The sequence below is a fragment of the Neodiprion virginianus genome, chromosome 2, assembly GCF_021901495.1.
Source record: "Neodiprion virginianus isolate iyNeoVirg1 chromosome 2, iyNeoVirg1.1, whole genome shotgun sequence".
Classification (NCBI taxonomy): Eukaryota; Metazoa; Arthropoda; class Insecta; order Hymenoptera; family Diprionidae; genus Neodiprion; species Neodiprion virginianus.
The window spans coordinates 13,672,146-13,689,624 of NC_060878.1; the positions used below are offsets into that span (position 1 = coordinate 13,672,146).

Below are 17,479 nucleotides of genomic sequence, written 5' to 3' on the forward strand. Positions count from 1 at the left end.
CCCGTTGTTCAATTAAAAAGTGTTAAGCGTGCAATGAGGTGTCTGGCGATTCGAAGTTTCTTCTTGGTTAGAGGGAATTCCTTTTTTGCTCGTCTCTTTTATCTGTCCTTCTTTTAATTTCCTGTTGAACCCTCCACTGCCTAACCAGATCTAGATTGCGGACCTGTTTGTTATTTCCTCTCGGAGGAATGGATTATGATAATTGAGATCCACCGCAGTCTTCTACGTGAACAACTCTTTCATTTATTTTAATTTGTATAACGTTATCTGATGCATACAATCTGGTATTTTTCACCCTCACGTTATACAGTCCTACTGCTACTCCTGAAGGAAAATGTAATCTAATAATTTTTTATTCTATAAAATGGTTTTAGAAAATCCGCCGACACTTGCTCTATAGAAAAGAAAAGAGATTTGCATCGCTGGTGGTTTTAACACTGACAGCTTAGGTCAAAGCTGATACCCTCCTTAGTTGTGAATGATTATATTCGACTGACCGGGCCTAAAGTGATGCCGATTATCCGAGGCCTAATCCAGTCACCGGGGTCAACTTGTTTCTTGTACATCAATGTTCTAAGGTAGTGAGTTATCCACTGGGTATTGTTGCGTTATTAGTAAATTGGTGGCATTAATAAAAGCGGCGAGATCCAAACGGACCCCGTAGTTCACTCTTCTCTTGGTCATAAATCCTGCGGTTTTCTAGCTCGGATTTATCATCGGGACAAACTCGAAGGTGCGCCGATTCTCCGTGGCCGAGACCAGGTACCAGGAGATGGGCAAAGCCGAGGTCGAGTCAGGCTTGATGTATGTGACTTCGGGAGTGAAGTCGCCGGGTTCGAGTCATGGTGATATTAAGATATATGCGTCGACGCGTCCCCATGCATAGATAGAGACGTCTGATTCAGGCCTTCAGACAATCATTCCTAAAAGCTTACGGGGACTATTTCGTATCCTGCCTTCTCCACCTCTCGCACTCTCTTTCAGTCTATACCCCACTTTTATTTAAGAGACTATATTTGAAAGTTTGTTCGAAGGTTGTTTCTGATCCTATTCCTGTAACATAGCCATTTTATTGATTTTTTCCCTCCCCTTCTCCCGATACGGAGGACCTGTTGCGAATAATTATCAGCTCAGATACTAAACTTCGCTCGGTGCTCGTAAATTTTCCGGCGGGTGTTCCGTCTGGCGGCCAGTTTGAAATCGGCCTCAGGTTGTAAGCAACGGTGTGAACGTGACGAATGGTGACAAGACACCGACCGATATTGCTGGAACCCTTTGAGTCTTGCTACCTTTTCGTTTTTCGGGTCCCCAGGCGACTTTGGCAGTGTGTTTATAAACCAACCATTTCTACACTACTAAGCCTTGCTTCAGTCTGCAGGTTTGTTTGCAAGAGTTTCCAAACTTTGAATCAGTTTCTTCATACTTTTACAAGTTCCACTTGCAAATCGTACCACAGATATTACAATAAGAGCAGCAATTCGTGGATGGGGTAAAAAAATGATAGGAGAGAAAGCATATAGGTCAATTGACGATGAAGTAAGAGACCACTCAACCGAGTTTATGGTCTGTGTTGCAGGGACTGGACGGCCACGAGCAGCGCGCGCGTCCCGGAGTCCTGGCCGACGTGAACGCTAAGTCCTGTAAGCTTCGCCTTGGCCTTTTCGCGCCTCATGGTGAGTCTGAGACTGGGTTAATTTTATGAGGAGGGTGAAATATTTGCTAATAGTTGGCACCAACGTCCTTGTGTGTAGGACTCTTAGACATAGATTTTCGTAGCACGATCGCGACGGCCAGTGTCCTGAGTAGGTATCAAGAGAAGGCAAGACGTAGGTGCCTGATTAAACCCGATGCTACAGAGTGGCGTGTCAACGGGTCGTTAATTCGCGCCACTAAATCACCAAAAGGCGCAAGGCGCAGCTGCGGACTCAGCACAAGTCTGATGTGTCGATATCGGGAAAGGATAAAGAATAATGCTCAAGGTACATGAACAAGTCAGTTCTCCGATTACCCGTGCAGTAGCAGTCCGTAAATCGAGAGTCGAGTTTGCCGAAAGTTGGGAATCTATTAGGAGTCTGGATGAATGAATGAAACAAAATGGGATTTGTCCTGGTCCGAACAATTTTCAAAATGATTGATAGTACAAGCTTGAAGCTAGTTTATTGGTCCTTTCATGTTTTTCTACGCGCCAGAGTCTTGGGAATTTAAGTTTCAGTACTGAATTTAATTCGCATCTATCTATGTCGTTTTGCATTATAAGAAGTAGGTATTTGCTTTTTCACTTGCAGCGTCAGCGACCAGAATGAAATATCACTCATATTGGGAACCGGTTTTTACCTGCGGGGGTATATCGTCGAAATTCTTATTTATCGACGTCACATAAGTCATAACCCTCTCGATTCAGTAATTGCGAGGACCGGCTGGGCGCCCCAATATTGCGACAACGAGTCTGCAGTCGATATCCGGGGGAGCAGATAATTTCACACCGTCCCTGCATACCCGTCCTCAGTGTCCATGCAGCAGCATCATTTACTTGTTCACTCGTGGCAACTACCTGAACAATTTGACAGTGAGTGAAAGCACCACCAAAATCACACAGGTTTACACTGACTTTATTGTTTGAAGAAACAAAATCCTTGGGCTGGAAGTGAAACCGAAAGGCGCGGGTGTAATGATTTGAATTTCGTGGAAACTCTAGGATAACCGATGACGATGCTGGAATGCGCAACCTCATCCTTCCAACCCCACTTTCGACGCACACTTTCCACCCGAACTTGACGGCTATGAAATCGCTCCTGATTGCCTCGGTGAACCTCGAGTCACCCTGCTCCAGGTGACGGTGATGCGATCGACGATCATTGCGTCGTCAGGATTCCACCGCAGGATATCCCGATTCCTCATTATCAGACAGGGATTTTATTTCGCGTTATTTTTTACCAATAAGATGAACTTGCGGCGCAACTTGCACCGCAGTGGCTCGACTTCGCCGATCATCATTTGTGACGGTGCTGCGAGATATCGCTGATTCATGGAAAGAACTCCGCCTCCGACGATCCCTTTCTGGTTCTAGGAGGTGAGATTGACTCGTCAAAGTTAACGGAGGCTACATCCAGCATCCTGAAAGACTTCGGCTACCTGTACCGAAATTTTCGTCATCACCCGAAAACCAACCGAGACTAATTGACCTCCGGTTGAAGAGTAATTAAGGGAACACGAAACACACCTGATACGGATTATGAAGATCGCGTAACCCTATGGAGCAGATGCACTCTCTTAACCTGTACAGAATTTTTTCATTTTTTCTCCTGTGTTCCTCTATTGAAAATTCATTGTTTTATTGAACTGAATTTGCGCTTTATACGTTTTTGGTATTTCACTTTGAACATGTCTGAATGTACGTGCAGACTAAAGTGTATCACTCTACGCGTTTCAATTGGGACTTTGATGAAGAAATGCCGCAGAAAGTTACTTTGTCCGTTATACCGGCGCACAAATTGCTACTTTAAATCTTCCATTGAACGGGTTAAGTCCCTGCCGGCTATCAGTTAATGATTAGAAAGTGTTACAATATTAGTTTGATTCTTTTTTTTTGATCTCAACCATTTGCTCTTTTATTATCGTTAATAAATACTTCCGGGTATTTATGATAGGCGTGGAGTATAATTTTATTCGCAGAACGAGCGACGCGGAGTTAGCACCATTTCTTATCTCACGTTTGACTAATTCACTTATCCATTTTTTTCATTCCTTCTGCATAATTTACTAGTTAAGGCGTCCTAGAATTCCTTTCCCTGTTCTATACATCCCAATGAATCGTTGCCTTTCCAGGGATCGCGAATTTATATTAATTTGTATGTGACGCCATTTTTCTGAAACGGAATTGCGGATGGATTAAATACCTACGACTAGATTGTTTCGTTTCACCAAAATCAAATTGAACTAGCTTTTGAAACTAGTCGATCAGACATCACGCCTAGAGGACATGTTGAAGAAAAGCAATTTTCGTACCTATTAGATAAAAACAGCAATGGTATCGAGGTACCCATGGATCATGCTAGAGCCATTTACTTTTTCTTTAGAAAATAATAATGAAATGAGACAAGTATTTAATGAATTTGTAACGGTTCAAAGTTATTTTATACGCGCTAATGTCAGATTTACCGTAGCTGAGAAGACAATTATAATGTGATAGTGCCGTATGTATCACGAGAAGCGCACATCATGACAAGTTGAATTATGTATTTCGGGAATTCAGACTCTGCGTCACCAGTAGAGGATATTTTCCAAACGAATTCTTTGTTCCGCCTAGTGACAGATGAACATTGTATCGCCAGTAAACTTTGATTATGTTCGTTACATCCGTAGAGTTCTCCAAGTATCTGGAAATTTTATCAACAAAGGTCAATCAAAGTCTCAAAACTTTTGTTCACTCTGAGTTCTGATAATCAACGAATATATATCAGTAGAATATCTGATCTCAAATTCAACTTTCATCGTGCTTTTTAATCGCTCAACAAGTTTGATTTACTCCAAGACCTTAAGTTACTAGACTTTTCGATCAAGCTTGATCGATTGGAATTTGTTTCAGATACATACCCTAGAGCGTTCAACGTATCAAACGTGAAAACATTTCAATTTGTTTCATGCTCTTCAATAATTCTTCGCTTGAATTAGTCTCGACGTTAGCGGTTCTGCGAGAAGTGAAATTTTATCTGTACAAATCCGGCTCGGATTAGAGTTTGCGGTTTGGAATTTGAGAAACCGGAATATCTGCGAAGTAATGCTTCTCCCTGGGCGGCGATTGACGTTCTACCAATGCCGATCCTGCGACTTGCTGCGCGACCAATTATGTGTCCTCTACCGATACGCAGAGCTTCCAAGAACCTCCGTCCCGCCACCTTCCCTGAGACTGCTTCCCGGGTTTGCCGCCGCACTGCGGGGGGCTAAATGCGACCGCCGCCACGTCTGAGTTTAATCGAAAATTACACTGGACCCTGTCGCTCTTCGTTAAACTATATCCGACTGTGGTGAATCGCTGGTACATAAGTAATCATTGCTGTGGCTGAGAAAGGAACCCGGTAGCTCAATATATACCGTTGTCAGGTACAGGTAATGAAATACCCGCTAGCCGAACGACTCGATTCGTTCCCACCTATTTTACAACTATCGACTTACAGTTTCATAAACTGTTCTAATGTGTCGGAGCAATTTGAAAACCTCGTGCAAGAAAGAGCAAGTCTAGACCCGGAGTGGATAACCATTCGAAAATCCTGGGTTGCATTGTAAGAAAAGTCATGTAAAGTCACGTGAAGTCACAAAGTCAATCAAAGTTAGGTGAAGTCACGAGGTCCTGAAGTCAGGTGTTCACCGATCTTCAGGAGTGGTCACCAACCCTTAAATCCTAGTGTACACCGCTCATGAGTACCGATGAAATCTCATGTAAATTTCTTCCATCGTTGATGAGCATTCAATTTACTAAAAAGAGTGTACACCAAGAAAGTCATTTTGTGAAGTGTTAGCTTTCGTAATGCATCGGCGTTTGAACGGGCCATACTTACAACAATTTTTATCCATCTCGGTTCGTCTGTGTTGACATTGATGTAAACGTTCCGATCCTTGGTGAAAGTACATGATCCCGTATCCTGTTCTGGGGGGGCCCCGACGTGGCGCTGCCTCGCTAATCAAATAAACCGCAGAGAATAACTGTAATGAGGGGCGCGAAGCAAAGCGGACGATCCACCGAGCTCCCAGTCACACGCAGGGATATCCGCGTGTCTTCGCGCCACGTGATTACGCGGTTAAATGATTGCGCGGTGGGTATGTAACCGTGTATTTAGTAATTAAGGTCGGTTCTTGCCTGGTGCTAATGACGGTGCAGAGAAGTCTGTCCATCCGAGGCTCGGCTGGAAGAGGAAGATGCTGCCGCGGACGACCGATTCTCGGCTAGTAGAAACCGCGGCTCTGCCAAGTCACTCCTCGTAACGAGCTTTCGAGCTTGAGGGCGAAGGAGGCGAGCCCCGTACTTCTCTTCGGCCCTCCGAACGCTTTGTGCAGGACCGAATCGCTCGCTCTGTGTACCAGGGATCAGGCTGACCTCGCGCCTCGCCTCCATAATCTCTAATCTTTCATCCGATCCTTAATCCGACTGACCGCTATGAGATGTTTCACCATGTATTCGATTTTTATTTCGAAACTCGAAAGCAAATATTTTGGTGAAACTTTGTGGGGAATAAACGTTCACAAAGTGCAACTGATGCTAACTAAATTCAAGTTGGCATAAACAAAAAACCCTTTTTGAGAGATAAGCCTGAATAACTAAAAATAAGATCTGAGTTTTTTGCAACAAGGAATTGATGAACTTAAAATCAGTATTCACCTTTATATGCAATGATTGTTTAAATAATGATAATGAGTCGAAAACGAGAAGCTGCACATCGCAACAACCCCGTGGTTTAGATAATTATCCATTTTCCTCGCTTCGTGTCAGTTTTTAATTGATGCCAGATATTGAACCCACACAAAGTTCAACTGCCACTACAGCCCAGTTCTAGCACAGTCATCGCGTGCCTGTAGAACCATTAACGACCTCGTAGGTATTTATGTGTAAGTTCTATAGGTAGTAATAGTTGCCCCCATCTTGAAATAATTAAGATCATTTTCTGTGGATCGGTTACTCATGAAACCATTTCGATGATTAGGCTGCAGGCCGTTTGGTTCAGGCCCTGATGAAACTCCGAATTAGGGTAAAACATTGGTAAAAGGATATATATTGGGATATTTGCACGTCCTTCCCGTCTTCTGCTTTTTTTGCTGCAACGAGTTTTTTCAGATTAGATTATTATTATTTATTTTATTCCTGCGCTTAGATCTACGATCGTTTTTCACAAAATGGATGAATGCGAACCTCTGCCTGTTTTTCGAGAGCCAGTTACGTCGAACCACGTTGATTTTATAGTTTGTTTCAAAGAACCGCATGGTCGTAAGGCTGTCTATTCGAGAAGAAAGAATATACAAATAACAATAATAAATAAAAATAGCTGTGCCTTAACTTTTGTATTAATTTCGGTAATATTTCATCGCTGCCCGGGGCAACTTCGTATATCTGAGGTCAACGGTACGGAGAATGGTTGTTTTATATTTCATGTATGTCCACGCGAGTCCCTGATCACGCTGCTGCAGCTCTGAACGAACGATAAAAAGTAGATTGATTTTCGTCAGCAGCCACGAGAGGAACTTAAAATATCATAGCACTGACTTCTTGTAACGGCCCAGACGATGCTCGGTCTAATTTATTGCTAAAATTAGTTGGAACATTTGCCCTGCCCGACGCACTTTATATAATCAAATATTGATGGGAGAAATTTTTGTACCTGCTCCTAGTGAAAGGCTGAACGGCCAAATAAACTCGTAATAGTATCGCGAATAACCATAATGCAAGGAGCGTGCGCCGTTGAGTTTTTGCTGTCTCTGATACCTTTCTTGACCCTACTTCTTACGGCGGTAATTATCCGGATGATTAAAATACAGCGAAGAAAAAGATCGGGGCACTTTACGAAGGATTTGATACACTGCAGGATTTATTCATTTTCTCTCGCATCGTTCTGTCGGTAAAGAAGCAATTTATTCTTGGAAGAGACACATTCGTCTGTGACTAAAGCGGTTTGGATTCCATGGTTAAATTTATGTATAACTACTCTGTGATATAAAGTAGAGCGGACCCCACGATCAAACGGTCAACTGGAAACGCTGCTAGCCAGTGGTCAGAAAAAGCCCAGCCGAAGAGGCTGGCTAATCGAGCAGCGGATTACGCAGCTCAAATTATCGAATCACTCCCCTTTCCTTTCGTCTCATCCCCATCGCCGTGATGCAGTCAGAGTTTATTCGATATCAAAGAACCCCTCGAAGTCAACCGGGTGAAAGTAATATCGGTACTCATATACGCAATTTTGAGAAGACCGTGCATGGATGGAACCTCATTCAGCGAGTCTTTACAGTGAGGCAGCGTCTGAATTATGTTTTAATACCTAATGAACGTTATAAAAGTACAGCGTATATAATATAGATGTAACGATTTTGGTCAACTTAGTATCAGATGTGGCCATTATTTTATTCATTGTGTAGCCATATTTATTACGTGTAATCTGAGGTTGTGGCTACGAACGATACGGAGATCTTGATCGTTAGATCTACGTAAACACAACAGATTAAACGGTGAATTATGAAAAATTTCTCGCAAAAACTTACTCAACGTCGGACAGTTTAGTCATACATCGAGTAATTTTACAGATACGACCATAAACGGTGCAGTGACTACAAATGATGAAATCTACCCTACTATTAACGGAAACATCCTGCCAATGGATGAAAATCGTGTAATTTGCAGGAGTAAGGAAACGGTTCACACAATCGACAAGACTGAAAATTGTCGCCGAGAGTATATGACGGGCTGCCAGCAAATCCTATTTCCGGATGGTCTTACGCAAATTGAGATTGAGCAACGTTGCGGTATTGGTGATGCCTCGCGCAGGTTCGCCCGATGAAGCGGAACGAAACGAGACGAAACGTAACGAAACGGAACGGAATGAGAGGATCGACGCACGAGTGGAATAATTCTGGCATGAAACGAAGGACATCGGCACGCCCCGAAGACCATATCCGGTTGTCGGGCTCGGTCGACCGGACCAGCCAACGGATTGAGATGCTTGCCAGTGACGTTTGTCTTTGTCTCCGGGGGAGCCCTCGACGACTGGAAACGCGGAGTGCCTCGTCTCCGTCAGGTCGAGCTCGGGAGGCGGAGCTGTCAGAGACAGAAGTTCTCACCCTCGGAAAAATAATTACCTACCACGGGTGCCGGTGGAGAACCTTCCTCTTCCCCGTTCGACCGCCCCCAAGCCTCCCCCGCGGAACGCCTCCTCTTCTCCCCAGAATTCATCGATGACGGCTATTGTGCCAATCAGACGCCCGAGCGCGTTGATAACTTAGCGAGTCATGCAACTCGTTATTTCAAATTCATTTGTTTCTCCGACCGGCGCTGCAGGTAGATGTATGTCGACAAACAGAATAGGCAGAGGAATGAGCGACCCGCCCCCGCGGAAAACATATATTATATATATGTTGTATGCGTAATCTCACATTCAGGCGCGCAGGGATTGTTCGCTGGTACGTACGAACGTGTTATTTGAAAATTTGAAGGCGGGTATTAAAACGAGACTAATTGCTACGGGAAGGCAATTCCCCGAAGCGTTACGTACCTAGGTAGGTATACACTTAATTATGGCTGTACGGATCGAGGGGATTTTCACAGCGTAAGATCTTCCGCGATAACAAAATCGCGTATTATGATTGAATTCCCGGTGGAATACTCGGGTGGAGGCCAAGCATCCAGGGTCTTGTTTGTTGCGATAATTATACTCGCAGTTGTCGTCGACTCTTCGGAGGATTATAGCAAGTCTCGTTGTTTTTGCGAGTGACTGTTCAGGCGAACGGGCGCATCGAACATCCCCAGGGATTTATGCCACATGGGGTCGCTGCTGCACCGAATGCAGCGAATCGTTCTGGGCTGACGCCTTCGCACACTGGGCTATGCTGCAGGGGATGCGCTCGTTGACGTGTAAAATCCCTATGTAGAAATATGAATTTTTCATACGCCTTACTCTCTGCCGCAGATTTTCACCCCTGGTCTCGGTATAAGGTGGATGCGTGATAGATGACTACCTACGTGACTAATTTGTTTACAACATTTCACATGTTCTCCTGAAATTTCAATGCTTGTGCGATGTTTTGATGGATGATGTTCAAAGGAAATTTCTCAAGTATCTTATCTTCAAGACTGTGGGCCAGTCTTTATTTCGACCAGATTAGAGACAATAATCTACTTTGCGCGAGCGTTTCTCTGTCTATTTCTTAGCTAGTTGACGTCCTCTCTTTAAGTTTTGCATAAGCTAGTCAAGAGTAAGGTTGATTACCTTTCCGGTGTCTGAAACCTTCTGCCTTCGTAAGATTAACACTATAAGTGTTGCTAATGAAGGCTTTTTCGGCTGGTATTTGATTTATAACGTTACTTGTCACCTTTCCGAAATTTTTTATCGAAGTTTCGCGGTGTTTTAATCTTTTTGAAGCCAGTATTATAATTAACTGTCTTTAGTCTACGCGCCCTTCGTTGCTGATTTATATTACCAGACCTGTAAGTATACAGGCGTTACGTAACTCGCGACTTATATAAGCCTGGAGCGACGTTGTGCATGAAAAATGAGGTTCGTATAGTATAAGTGATATTTCTCTATCGCGCATATTAACAAACCTATAATACGTAACTAAGATGGCTTTTACTCATTTAATTGGAGCAAACATTTTCGTTACCTTCGATTTACTTCAAATGAGGAAATTTGTGGTTTCTGAGGTAGCTGATTACGAGTCTGAACTAAAGTTTAAGAATCCAAAATGGTGGATCCAGTACAGTGAAAAAAATCGCAAGTACGTTGTGCGGACTTAATGAAACTCGGTATCTGGAGGTTAAACTCTTTGGATCCGTGAGGTCAAATTTTTTGATTTTCGATTTTAAACAGGTATTTCCAGTGTCCTCAAAACCCCCAATTCTTAAATTTTATTTCACTTTGTTTACACACGTTCATACTTGTATGTTCTATGTTCACTCAAAGATAACTTTTTTTTTTTTTTATTAATCAATTTTTAGACGCATTTTTGTAGAAAATTTTCTCGTGAGAACAAAATATTTGGTTGTAAATACCAAAATCAATTGAATATTTGTTTGAAAATTGTAAAAAAAAATTCAATTGAGTAAAATATACTTTTACATACGAAATATCGATTTTAATTCTTTCAGTTTAATGAAATAATACGTTTTTCATGCTATTATGAAAATACTGAATACCCTCTGGTAGATTTGAGTAAATTTTTTCATGCAATTCGCTAAATCTGTTCGGTGGATGAAGATTACTCAAATTTACAAAATCACGAGAGCTAGTAATTGATTACCACTATCAAATAATGTGTTACATCGTAAATCTACAAAAAAAAAAAAATGTTGTTCTACTGGCAAAATACTCTCTGTGACAAGTCAAAAATCCTTTCTCGCAAGAGAAGTGAAACGAACAGTTATTAGTAGGCGCTCCAGGCATCTGTCTAATACAATCAGCAGAACTAAATCATTCGTGGTCTGATAACGTTGAATCAGCTTGTCAATTCACATTGAAATATTTCTCTGTTGTTGTTTGAACTGACTCCTAATTAATGTATCATAAATTACAATCAAACGATAATTCTTTCAGTTACAACAATTAAACAATCATTTTTCAATCCTTGCAAAATGATTTCGCTGCGTATCGCAACAGAATCTATGAGATTGTGATGTCAAACCTGTTCTTAGACATTAAAAAAAAACACTTTCTTGCCCGCACAGTATAAAATGATCCAAGCCTCTTGGTTGAAAATGACGCTTGGTCGGATTTATATTAACCCTGAAATTTCATTGCTAGGACCAAATTTAAGTCAACACAACCAAATTTATATACATATATATATATATGTATATATGTCGGTGCACGATATTCTGGACGCGCTTTCTCGCGCTGTGATGTTTATAATATTGAAAAACATTTCGTTCATATTCAGTCTAAGCATATTTGTTAGTATTTAGATTAGTCATAGACCCTTTTCTTGAACGGACACTGTTAAAAATGATTGTGAATTTACTACACATTTACTGTACAAAAGAGGTGTAAATTTACAAATTCAGCGCAGCAACGTAAATTACTACGCATTTGTCTGAAATTTGCAATGAAAATTTTTGATTTTACTAAAATTTGTAGGGAAAAACACAAAAAAAAGTAATTTCATTTCACTAAATTTTGTAGTAAATTTATTGCGTTCGTAAATTGAATACACAGTAAATGTATGGTGAATTCACCGTTCCGTATCCGAATAAATCTTCTAATACATTGTAAGAAGTTCCATACAGAAATTTTTAACAGTGTAGCCACAGCCCTAGAATATGCCGTTTTTAAGTGGCAGTTGCATTGGAACCGAGCTATAAATCGGTAAAGAAACTCAGAGGCAGGATGGACTCGTTTTCGCATCTCCCTGTACGCGATAGTTGATTGTTAGTGGAACAGATACAGACTATATATATATATTACAGATAGAGGCATTGTTAGTGAATCAAGACTATTATTTTTGTTATTATTATCAGTGATTAGATTGAGTGTAAACAAGTCTGCTAGCAAGAGTAAAACCATGGACGCCCCCGAGCCACCTTCCCCCGAAATATATATGTATTTTTTTTTCTAACGTTCCGTGCGATACCCATATCTATGATCCGAGAAGCTCTCTGTCACTGCTAATTTCATCATCAATGTTCAACTCGCGACAAGTGAAGAAATCAAGGAATTCCCTACGACTTGACGGAATCACTGTAAAATTCCAAGAGGTCGTTAATCGAGAGTTTTCCCGCTGGCCCTGCGACTTCCGGTCCCGAAATTGACAGAGGTCGTCGTAGGCGCAGCTGACGAGGCTGCAGCCCTCGCCGCGGCCGTCGCCCTGGATACGCGGGGGCCGCTCGACGCGCGTCTCTCGGATTCTGGGGTAGTTCGGGACGTCGCGAGGGCGGCTTGCTCCAGGTCTCGCCTGATTGGCGGCTACAGACTATCGACCATCCTGGGACCGGCCCTTTGTTTTAGCCAACACCCCCGACCCTCCTTCCTTCTCTCCTTCTCTCGTTCTCCGCGCGTCGACCAGCTCCAGCTGTTACAGCGATGGAGGAGCTCTCTCGACGACGCTCGTTCTTTTCTTTTTTTCATTTTTTTATTTTTTTTTTTTTGTTCTTTTCTTTTACCGACGTCTGGACCTCACCTTGAATTTCACGCCGTTGCGAAGTTGTAAGCCGCACCTTCGATAACGGACAAGTTTGACAATTCTGACTATCAATTGCGGCAGCGATTTTCAACACTTTCAACGATCGTCGTAACGGACAAGCGTGAGAAAATAACCGCCTTTGCGAATTTCAAGGATCTTGAAGAAGTGTGAGACTGCAATCATGGCAGCATGCGTATTATATATACTTTATTCACGCATCTTAAAATCTGATGGATCCAGCTTGAATAAAGACTCGAGTTGTCAATGATATGGAACACCAATCGTTAATATTTGAGAAGCCAACATTGAATTTTGGTTTATTATTTGAGGGTATGGAACTGTGAAATCTAAGCTAAATATAGTATTGATCTGTTAATTTATTATCGAGATTTTCTTCAATCAAGCTTTATCGATCAACGCTTCAAGTACACAAACATGCGAATTCAATCCTTTGGTTACGCATTTGACAATTTTGTCGTTAATCGCAAAAGAAAAAAAAGAAATCGAAAGATTCACGGTATCAAATGAATAGCCAAGAAAGTATGTGCTTGTCCGTGAAATACGCGACGAAACTTTTATGTGTTTAGTAAACGTTGTATACTTGTACCGATTTTATATAACGAGTACGCGAAGCCCTCGAGGGTGAAAAACTTGTTATTTAATAACCGCGATCCCTAACGAGGGTGCAAATAAGAACATATTAAATGAATCCGCGTCATTAGCTTCGTCGAATTCTGTTTTTCGTCTCCCCCGCCGCCGCTGACCAGTATTTTGCCGGGGAATGCGCTCCTCGTTTTTAATTAATAGAGCGTGCTACTGCAGCTCGGCAATGGAGATACTTGGCGTAGGGTAGAAGCAGAACGAAAAGAAGTAGAAGAAGACGATGAAGCAGAGAATGAGGAAGTGTGGGGAGCACGCGAAGCCGGAAGAAAACGCTGAAGAGGAACGAAGAGAGGATGATGAGGAAAGAGGGGAAGGTAACGGGCAGAGGCAGTAGTACGGAAAGACAGGGGGAGGGTTTGAAGGGGGCGGTTTTAATGAGGATGAGCGCGATAAACCTCCCTCGAATCTCCCTCGCGGCCCTTGAGCATCCAGCGGATGCCCAACGAACAGCACCCGGTGAGAGCGGCACCCACTGCCGAGCGCGAGATACCGAAATACAAAAGAGAAAGTAATTTCTTTTCCCAGCAATTTTTACTCGAGGATTTGTTTTATTTTCCCCGAGATGGATGAAAAGTGAAAAAAAAAATAAAAAAAAAAAAAAAATAAAAACAAAACGAAAAAATAATAATACTAGAGAGAAAGAAGAGAGAGGCGAAGAGAAAGATGGAAAAGAAGTAAAATTATTACGGTTTAGGAACTAGGATCATGAATCTTACGCGAGAAGATTTCTCTTCCTGGATTTCGGTTTGGATCGGATCAGCTGCGAAAACTGACTTTTAGCTGTTTAGAATATTGGGGAATTGTGTGTTCAACATTGTTTATCTAGTATACCAGACGACTACTTTTCTTCTCATCGGGAGTCTTTAGGGAAAATCTAAGTTCAACGCTGGCAGATAGGAAACTGAAACTACAATCCGAATATCCAACATTACAAAATGTAGTTTCGCTTGCCGATAATTTGCTGGCGTGGAGTGGAGAGTGTCAAGGACAACCTCCGATACAATTCCAGTATAAGAGCGTGAAGAGCAATACAGCTCCGAGGTTTAACCCAAGTTGGAAGATCTCGGAGGGGTTTGAGACGGGCAATCGAGGCGTACCGTCGGCATCGGGACGATGCTGCAGTAGGGTGTGATTTAGGTGATTTTTTTTCCTCCCGGGTTGCCGAAATAATTCACCCCTAATGCCTCCGCTAACTGCGCCCAGGGTCGGGTTCGAGACCGTTCTCGGCGACTGTTTATTGCCAAAAAATGTCATCTTATATATCACACACGCGTTTCTAAAGAAGACATTCCGAGGGAGAACGAACTGTCGGGTACGTTCGCATAATGGCTTGTGCTTAGAACAAACTCACCGCTATAGGTGTAATAGATGCGAAGGACTTTCTGACTAATGAAGGAGTAAGTTGTTACGATCACTGTGAAAATGAAAATTTTAATTTTTACGTACCTACCCATCTGTAACGATATACCGACATGTGTTTAATTTTGGCTCATGTTCGTGGACCGATCTTTTACGAATTCAACGAGATGCATTACAGATTATAGCTCGAGGCGGATTTCCGTCGCGTCTAATTGTGTTCGACGTTAATTCGAACGAAGGCTCGGTGATTGACGGGAAAGAAAAGCGCAGTTTGGTGTATTTGTCCATGTAGCCGGTGAAACGAGGCAAAATTGTCTGACGTTCGATCGAACAATGTCCGCGACCGCAATCTCAAATTAGCTATTGTGTACAAACCCTCTTCTCCCAACCAAACTCGATACTCACTCGGTGATATCTGATATCCCTGATCAATTATAAAACATGAAAATTCTTCAGAAGCTCGCGCTTCGTCCGCATCATCATCGTCATCATCGTCATCATCGTCGTCAACAGCATCGTCATCATTCCACGCGCCGTCGGCCAATCAGCGTTGGATACGGATGCGCACCGTTGTCTTTGAAAACCGAACAAAGCGAACCCGGCATCGTTAATTTAATTTAATTAAAATCAATCGCTCCAAATCCTTGCCATAACGACGTCAAAGCTAAATCCTGGTGGGTGCGGGGTGTATAGGCATATCGATTGTATTATTGTAATCAAATTAATTAACCAACTATTAACTTGTCGCAAAAGCTTCGCCTCGCTTCGACTTGCCTTCCACCATCCCTCGCCCCCCGATTCCTGTTGATTACCGATCGCTAATTATACCAAACTGACAAGACCCGCCCCGCCAAAGCCTATTTCTGCATGCTTGTACGATATCGCTGACCCCTCCCATTATGTCATCGTAGAGGCAATAACTCGGCACCTGTCAGCCGACTCTGTCGCCGAATAACCCGCAGCTTTGCTGTGACGCAATGGCGTGGAGGAAATAGCCATAACCTCCTCGTAGTCAATTATAAGATGGCGAGAACTTGCCGTAATCCTCTCATAACTTGAAATAATTCTCATCGTTTTCAACCTATCACAAGTCTCGCAGTCATTCGCTACTCGAAATCCGATATGAGGGTTTGGATTAGCAATATGACGAAACAGCTGATTGTTTTAAGTTAATTTAACAAACATGAAGGCATTAAAATGTTTTTCCATGCTGTTCAGCCTCTAATCTTCGTAAGAAGTTGATTGGCAGTAAATAGTGTGATCAAAAAATATTTGTAAAGTCGATGAAGACTGTTTTCACGTAGCGTGTGCTGAGTTGATCTGTGAAACTTAGCAGATTTAACTTTGTCGGATTTTCATGCTGGCCGCTCACTTCGACTAGCTTCATATCTTTCAATCTCATCTCGTGAAAATCATGCGAATTAAGCAAAGCAAACTTTTTCAGATCAAGCATATCGTGATTCGGTAAGGCTAGGTGAATATGAGTGATGACTGCTCCGCGTCATCGCAACAAAATGAAATAATTTCTATTCGCCCGTGAACTTGACGCGGGTGAGTTTGACATCTCACGCCCCGTTTGGATTAAGTTGGCTCCCCTGTGTTGCAGACGAAAATATTACCGCGGCACGATCACGCCGGCCAATAGATCTCGATTGTTTCGCGCATGCGCGGTCATTCAAGCGGCCAAGCGTTTCACCCTGCGATCTTCTCTGTATCTTCATCCTCCGACACCGAGTAATTGATCCCTGATGCACGCGTGTAGCGCGAGAAGGAAAAAGACTCGTGGGTGGGCTCGTTTGATATTTTCATACTCGACGTAGAGCTCCGGACGATTAACGTGCGTTGGGTTCCAACAAGGAGGGAAATTGAGCCGTAACATCGAGCCGCGTGGGCCTCGGATGAAAAGCTCGGATTGGGGCCTGGTAGCTGAGATTGAAGAGCCAAGATAACGTTCGGGGATTTTCATTACCGTAATACCTACTATGCTGCATTTTTACGTCCCTCGTTGTCGTATCTGGGTTGAATGCACATCGAGTGACGTAACAACGCACCGCGTGCGGTTTATACGTTGACGTAGGATGGCGCAAGGACCGGCCGGGCCATCTAATCACGAGGCTCGTGTAATCATCTCCCCCAACTCGCCACAGCGGACGATCCAACCCCCGGCGCGGTCAGGGCGTCCTTTATTCGCCGAGCTAGAGACGCGGCGACATTCTCTTTTTGTCCAGCCGCCCCCGACCTGCACCCTCCTCAATCGGACGAGTTACGGCTTAGCCTCCCACATAATTAAGTCGCAATTGAAAATTAATCATTGAAATTGACGTCGAGATCGAGTCGGATAAAAAAGAAGATTCGCTTTGATGTGGCGCCCGGTTCCCGCGGAAGCTTCTTACGCCAATTATTTCCCGGATTATTATTTTGCATCGCGTACCCCTCCTGCTCCTTCTTTCCCTCTTTCTCTCTCTCTCTCTCCTCGTCACAGAAGCGGAATACGTTTTTTTTTATGGATTCTCTAAGAGGATTAGACCACTAGAGTGCCGCGTCTTGCCTCTCTTCCGATGCAACCGTCATCTCTTTGACGCACATCTGC

General features: G+C 43.0%; 1 protein-coding gene across 7 annotated transcripts in view; it reads left to right on the plus strand.

The window, feature by feature from the left end:
• Positions 1-17,479, plus strand: part of LOC124297388 (transcription factor Sox-2) — a 307,639-nt gene that overhangs the window by 282,422 nt on the left and 7,738 nt on the right. Inside the window, exon 4 of one of the 7 annotated variants that reach the window (XR_006906596.1) lies at positions 1,577-1,620. The exons of 5 other annotated variants lie outside the window; for them this stretch is intronic. Coding sequence is in view for 1 of the 2 variants with exons in the window: in XM_046748362.1 (XP_046604318.1) it covers positions 1,577-1,628 (52 nt within the window). In the remaining variant the exon portion in view is untranslated. Of the gene's footprint in view, positions 1-1,576; positions 1,674-17,479 lie in introns of those variants that run through there. One more of the 7 variants, XM_046748362.1, reaches the window with a different exon arrangement.